General features: G+C 37.7%; 1 protein-coding gene across 2 annotated transcripts in view; it reads right to left on the bottom strand.

Annotated features, from left to right (window-relative positions):
- Positions 1 to 564: 564 nt before the first annotated feature.
- DHX15 (DEAH-box helicase 15) overlaps positions 565 to 7,782 on the bottom strand; it is a 43,863-nt gene continuing 36,645 nt past the window's right edge. For both annotated transcript variants that reach the window (XM_051616624.1, XM_051616623.1), the window contains 3 exons: positions 7,082 to 7,272; positions 2,323 to 2,492; positions 565 to 1,130 (listed from right to left, as the gene is read on the bottom strand). In XM_051616624.1, the coding sequence (XP_051472584.1) occupies positions 1,013 to 1,130; positions 2,323 to 2,492; positions 7,082 to 7,272 (479 nt within the window). In that variant the 3' untranslated portion in view covers positions 565 to 1,012. The remainder of the gene's footprint in view (positions 1,131 to 2,322; positions 2,493 to 7,081; positions 7,273 to 7,782) is intronic.

Below are 7,782 nucleotides of genomic sequence, written 5' to 3'. Positions count from 1 at the left end.
ACAACCCCAACTCTCTCAGCCTGTCTTCATAGCAGGGGTGCTTCAGCCTTCTGATGAAATGTTACTATAAATTCCATGTGATTAACTTTCCCAAACTGGAAATGCTGTCAAGTCGTATCACTAAAAATCACTACAAAATCACCATGGTGCAATGTAACATGACCTATAGTGTCACTTAGGCATCGTGTTCATCTTAAAATTGTATCTGAACATTACCCAGCAGGGGACTTACTAACTGGCCACAGACACTTCACTTTACAGGACACAGGACTACAGTTCTGTCCAAGAAATACCTAGGAGTACATGTGAAGAACACACTCTTAAATTCCACATGCATTTAATTTTTAAAACAATTTCCTACATAATCCAAACTGGTTTGCATGGGATCAACACCGTATGCATTATACTGATGTCATTGTAATTGTGCTGCTTAAGCATCCGCAGTTGAAATATTGAGATATTAGACGACTGCGATGTCAATAAAACAGCAGTTTAACGGGAGACTAAATGACTTCTCATGTTTTGATCAAAACAGCAGAAATACTGACATACTGTGGCACAAAATTAGTATAAATAGACTTTATTGAAGTCAGTACCTTTGTACTGAGGCTGAAGATTGTGTCTACATAAGCACAAGTTGTAACATTTCACAACTTCTAAAAGGAATGTCAACAATTACAACGATCATGCATACCATGGTCGATAATCACATTTTTAGAAGCATTTTCAACCATTTCTAAAGAAATGCTTATAACATTGTTATATATAGAACTACTTTCAATAAACTGCAAAACATTGATCAGCTTTTCCAGTATGAGCTACAGTGTCAACACAAAAGGGAGGCATAAATGTTTAATTTATGAAATCAGAATGGAATATTTACTGTAAAGAAAAATTAAAAAGCTTTCAAATAAAGGCCATTATTGAACCAAAGTGAAGAGCACAACTCGAACTTTGCAGCCTTTCATCTCTTAAAGCTGTCCTCTGAATAACTTCAGTTCAAAGCATAAATTCAGTACTGTGAGTATTCCTTGGACTGAAGTTTGGCAATGATGCGATCCAACTGTCTCTTTGCTTCACACTGTGGAAAATTGCTCATGTCATAATATTGAGGGGCAATTTTCACCAGCCTGTTAAAGAAGGAAAAGTTTGTTACTAATACTCAGACTTCAAGATGCATTTTATAGAAATACTACAACTGAGGGAAACCAAGATTGTCTATTATTTTCAGCTCATTCTGCAATTCCAAGGTTAATGACAGCTTACACACACGTACACACACGCACACACCATTTACATCAGTCCTAGACTGTGCAAATGCCAAAATCCAAAGTAAAAAGCACACATTTGAGCCTTGCGAGATGCCCCTGTTCAGCCACGTGTGCCTGTTACAGACCCACACTGCTGCTTCAGCACCCACCACAGCAGCAGCAGCACATTCATGCCTGAAAAGTCAGACCTGCTGCTCAAAGTCAAGGCCCACAAGCCGGAGTACCAGTTTGTGTAAGAGTACAGTTCAGCCTTAGCTGTTTTAAACTTTAAAATGTAACCAAGGCCATAGGATCCTTCTTTAGGCTTCACATCATTTGTTGAGTAAAAGATTTCTTAAGGAAGAATTCAAACACATTTACCATTTCAATAGTATAGACAACATATATATGCTCTTTTCCAACTTACAAATCTTGAAAGCCTTTCTGCAGAACAGAACTTCAACAACTGAAGAGCCTCCCGTGTGCCCAAAGCCTACAACTTGGCAGTTTAAGTACAACCTTGGAGACAGGCAGGACAATTCAAACCTCTGCATGTCTGCAAAGAATTAGGCCTCCAGTTGCCATGCTATAGACTCTATTGACTAATAAATATAAGGCAGGCTGCACCAGTATTAATACCTCATTCCTTCATATTTTAATAACCCACTGTATCCTGGTCAGACCCTTCTGGAAGAAATACAGACACCTGCTGCCAAGAGAGGTCCTACACTTTTAACAACACAAGCATCTACCATTGTCTCTTAATTAAGGTACACGAGAATGCACTAGGACATACCCCAGCATCTCCAAGCAGCTCCTTCCCAAAAGGCTTACTAAAGAAACTGGTTTTTATTCAAGCATCCCTCAACACATTGAATACCTGGGCATCTCAATTTTACACGAGCCCCACAAACAGAAACAACCATCCATAAGGAAAACCTTTAGTCAAATACAACATCTCAAATCCATGCTGTTGCCATCTCCCAAACCATTAATTACCTGAATTTAAAAAGGAAAAAGAAAAGCAAGGGTTTTACAGTAAGTCACAACTGTTCCATGAATTTTGGCTTACCATTCTGGCTTGATGTCTGTACATGTCCGGATGTAATTCTTTGTTGTAAGGACAAACTCATTATAGAGCACCCATTCTGGTTTATGATCAAGAACCGTGGAAGGGTGCAACTGCACCACCTGGTTATCTTTTACTGTTAAGTAATGCCCTGTTCGCTCCAAATGCGCCACCTAAGTAAAAAGACATTCTTTCATTACCAGAGGCAATTTTTAAATGAAGCGATTTCAAACTGCTCAGCGTTCTACACAAAATACACATTACCAGCTTTGAAAACCCAGCTAAATTTGGCACGTTACTTGACCACTTCAACTATTCCGTTGTTTTTTATAGATACAATCAAGATGCCAGATGTTTTTGCTAACTGCCACAGTAAGTGTATGTTCTAATACACAGTTCAAGCAACATACAAAAAAGTTACCACCCAAAAGAATCATTACTAAAACAATGGCAATGCCAGCAGATGTATAGGAAGGGAATATCTATTGGACAGGTTTGTAACATCACACTAAGTCAGCTGTGGTGTACTATCGAAACCTGCATCAAGTACTTCACTGCAGTAACTACTGTAAGACCTGTAAGCTGCCATGTCATCATTTCCAGTTTTTATTAATGCAGTGTTTCAGTAGTTATTTTAGTGATGCACATATTGTTCTGCAAATCTTCTCACACAGTGGCCCCGCAAAAAAAATGTTAGTCCAGTAAGAATGGAAAATTTAGTATGTCAGAAATAAGAACAGTCTTGTCACAGCATAAGCTTCAGAACTGGAAAAATGTAGGTTCAGCAACACGCTTCTGCTGTGACCTTGGTAAAAATCAATTAACCTCTCTCTGACCAAGCTTCTCATTCTATGAAAGGGAATAATGCCTACCTCGCTGAGATGCTCTGATACCTGGCTCATTACGATTTGGTAAAGCAGACAGTTATCCTTAGAAAGATATCTCTGTAAGAACAGTTAGTCTAACAGAACAAGGTACTAAAATTAGCCTTCTGATACTACTAATTCAAGATTACCTCAGAAGCTATTATATATATACACACACAAAAATAATGCAAAAAGATTAAGCAGAACAGACAATGGCTGAAAGACTTTTTAAATCAGATCATCATTAGCTGCTTTCCTTTCATATAGGCTGTGTATGTCCTTGTGTTTTTAACTCCTGGATTTATCTCTTTTTTTTTTTTTGCCTAGTCAAAGGTAAATTCCATCTATTAAATTAAAATCCCAGGACTTCTAAAGCAATAGCTACCTCAAATTTTAAGCCAGAATATAGCTTTAGTAATAAATTACTTATTTTGAGTGTGCTTCTCTTTTGTATTTTATGACATTAATATCTAGAACATGCTTTAGGAGTGGAACAAAGTATTTCAGTAGTTTGCTAATCTTTTCACCCAAGATTTTAGAGATTACACTGCTACTTTATTTTAAGTCTGGGGAGCCATGAGAGTCTCTTTTAAATGGAGATTAACAGTGCACTGTCTGTAACAATTTGGGCTTAATTTGATCCAACTCAACATTTGCAAAATTAAGTAGCAGCGGAGTTGCAAACCACACTAGACTAAAAACTCATCTGCCACAGACCTAGCACAATCATAGCATATATGTTGCTTTGGGATTATGCTTTTTTTAAAAAAAATAAAGTTTTGGGTTATTTTTTTTTAAAAGTCCATTAAATTTTTCAGATCCAAGCAAAGCATGCATACAAAACATATTTGGGTGTTTCATCTCTTTCACTCTTCCTACAGAAGGACAGAACAATTAATTTACTTTGGTTTCATTCTAGAAAACAGTGTGTTGTTATATTTACATCAAGACAATTTACCTTTAGCACCTCAGTCTCACTCAGATGTATTAAAATAGTGAAGTCTTCTCATCTAGCTTTCCCAAATACATAGAGCTTCCTTTTCCACTTATAATGATGGTAGAGTTTTACTTTGTATAATTCTGAACTAAGTTAAAGATTCCAAAATAACTAAGGATACTTAAAGAAAATGGTATAGAAAGTACAGTTAGCTTTTAATTTCCAGGGAAGGACAAGAACTGGAATAACCCTAATTAATAAAAAAAAAACAAAACAAAACACAACACATTTCCTTAGAACATGATAAATCAGGGATAAGTCACTTTTAAGTGGTTACGTACAATTGTGACTGATTTCAATCCTGAGTTAACATTGAGGTACAGTATGTAACCTATTTGGATGTTTTTATTAAGTATGCTAGTTAGCACACAGATGGGTAAGGAATTTCAGATTCAGTAATGACAACACTGTAACAAAACTAGCATAGTGAAGCTATGGTTCCACAGCAAGCAATGAGGATCTGTCAGCTACTACATTTTCCTGCTCCCTCCTGGCCTGAGCTGTTTCAGCACAGCTGACAAAGACCCCATTCCGCTTCTTCTCTGAAGGTCTAAGTGGCCTGCTAGAGCACTAGACTAAAAGAATTCAGAATTAGCTCCTGCAAGCACCAAGGTTGACATAAGGGAGTGAACAAGGACACACGGAGGCAGCTTATACACTTAGGCTCCTTTGAACCCCTGGCATGCAACCAATTCTAGTGTCTGTAAAACACAATGTAGCAGTGGTTGGGCCAGATGTCCTCCAGAGGTCCCTTCCAATCTCAAACTCTATGATTCTGTGAAGTTTTTTGGAATATAAAAAGCAACAGCTTCCACAGAAACCAGAGAATCAAAGCATGTCTCTGAAAGGGGCTAATTTTTCAATGACCAGTGGTAGTAAGCAAGATACTAGGGAACACACTTCAACCCTGAGATGAAGGAACCTGTCACATATTAGGACTAAAAAAATAGTGAATTAGGCTACCCAAAGAATGGGGCTGAAAATGGAGGGAAAAGCAATTAAGAATATTAGCTACACAAACATGACTCTAAAAGGATTATGAAGAGCCCATGCATCTCTGCCAACTGAGAAAGCACACCTGCTGATGGTTTAGAGACCATTATAATGCTTTTATCATCATGGCAAATTCACATGGAAGCAGTGGCCACCTTGGCACATTTCACCATAACAAAGGTTTTAGTTCAGGTTCTCATAACAGAGGTTTCAAGGGTGTCATCATTTTAAGAATGACACACTCCTCTAAAATTTTATGTGTGCTTGCGCTCATTTATTATCATGTCATTGAGCCTAGAGGGCCTAACCAGGAATTTTTAGTCAAACACTGTAAATCCAAATGCACTTCAAAGTGAAAAAGCAGGAATAGTATCACAAGACCCAATCTTTTTTAATTTTAACACTAAAAATTTTAGCAGGCTAGTCTTGACAGACAGCTCAGAAAAATGACTGTTTCTTGCCTTTTTGAAAAAAACAACACTAGCACGCACCAAAGGAGCAATGCCAGTTGCTTTAATTCCTTAAATTTCTGTGTTTCTGAAGCTATTAAAGTTTTAAACTGTTCTTCCACATTCTTGAAGAGCAAAATGAGTACCATTAAATGCACTGTTGACCACCTTCATGTCGTAAGTCTATTATATTACCATTCTATTATTATAGGAGCCTGATTTTGTAAATACTTCAAAATATACACCATTATATATGTGAAATAGTACCAAAGACTAAGTAGCAGCAAGAATGAACTGGGAGGGCAGTTTCCCTGGGAGGTGGTGGTGGTGGGCACAGTGTTTAAACATACCTAGTACCCAAGTCTACACCCCAATCAGGATGTGCTAAGTTCATATTTGTCAATCTGCTTGCCATTCTAAGCTGCACAGCACTAACCAATGGTTTCTTTTGCAACTGGTAAGCTTTTGTTCTCAAACACCACTAGAGTACAGCTCAAGTGAAAAAATAGGAGATGCTATGGAAACTGGTCAGCCTCTTAAGGATAAGGATTTGTTCTCCAGAAGTGAGATACTATGCTCTAGCAAAGACATTGCTGAGATCTGTCAGAACACGTTTGCTGGGGAAAAAAAAAATATCACAACAGTCCAGCATCAAAGAGAATGACAACTCGCTTCCATTACAAGTTCCATACCCCTGGGTCCTCAAGAGCCAGCAAAGGGACTCTTAGAGCCTCAGGGGTGAATGCTAAAGAGAAAACACAAAGCATGAAGGAACTACACACACACAACCAAAACCACCCAAAAAAACCCCCAGAAGCCACACCACAAAAAGCCCTCCAGGCATTCCAGCTTGGAGGCACGCTTGAGAAATGCAAGGCATCCAGAAGGTAGCAGAGGAGACTGACTTCCATAACACTCTGGTTCAAGATGCATATGATCTACAAATAGCTTACATCTTGAGATTACAGACCTGTTCCAGTACTTGTGACTCATGTAATTTAGAAGTGACATATAAACATGGAAAAGTTTGCAGAAGAAAATATTCTCCTTCTATAAGAACTACATCAAATTAATATTCTTTCACAACTATACTTTCCCTGCTTGTATCAGATTACAAATAATTTAAGAACTACATACACTGCAGTTACTTTGTAGTGTTTTATGAAGTTATTTCCTCAGCTATTCACAAGTTAGTGGTCATTTCCTGACCGGTCATGCCAGAAACAGTACTTCGATACTAGTAAGACTGCCTACCGCTTCTCTTCCAAATAAGATTTGACTAAAGAATGTACTACTTGACCAATAACCAAGAAACCTGACAAAGACCAAGTAGTAATACAGTTAGCCATATGTAATTTAAGTAACATTCAGAAAGCTTTGATAAATTTTAACACTACAGTTAACACCAAAAGCCACATCAACCCTGAACTATGTTCCCTCCAAGAAGGCAGACATACCTGCATGAAATACCCAGTAACTAATGCCTTTCTTATGTTAATGTAATAGTCTCGGCTGGTAAAGTCTGTGCTTCTGCGAGGCAAATTAAATCTATCCATGATTCGTGACAGCTGTTGGCGTACATTGTCTGCAGACATCAGGGACCTGTAGTTAATGAAGTTGTCATAACACCACTGAACCGACTCATGATCTGCAACATTAGAAAACATTAATAAAAAATTACTATTTCATCCAGTTAGAACAAGTAAATAAAACACAAACTGACTGATCAGTCAGATGAACCAGAAAAAAATATCTATAAACGTTTATAAAATACAAGAGGCTTATTTTATTCACTTGATTTCTTGCATTAGATAACTTGCCCAAACTGTTTTCTGTGCATGTGATCAGGACAAAAGAAAATTAGCTGCTGCCCCCCGACATACTATGCAGTCACTGATGTTTTGCTGAATGCCACACCAATACATTCCACACAAGTCAGAAATCACACCCTGCAACTAGAAAAATCATCTTGCAAACCTGCAGTGTAAAACATAACTGAACATAAGGAACACTGCACAACTTTCAACTGCACTGTGCAACTAACACTCAAGAAGACTGTGCAGTTACATTGAATTTGAGAAACCAAACCCTCTTTAAATGAAGGATTCAAGTAATAGTTAAGTGCTAAACAAACAGACTAATCTAATACAAAGCATGA

This window comes from Apus apus, chromosome 4 (assembly GCF_020740795.1).
Source record: "Apus apus isolate bApuApu2 chromosome 4, bApuApu2.pri.cur, whole genome shotgun sequence".
Taxonomy (NCBI): Eukaryota; Metazoa; Chordata; class Aves; order Apodiformes; family Apodidae; genus Apus; species Apus apus.
The sequence above is the reverse complement of the archived record's forward strand: the minus strand, read 5'-3'. Positions and strand labels throughout refer to the sequence as shown.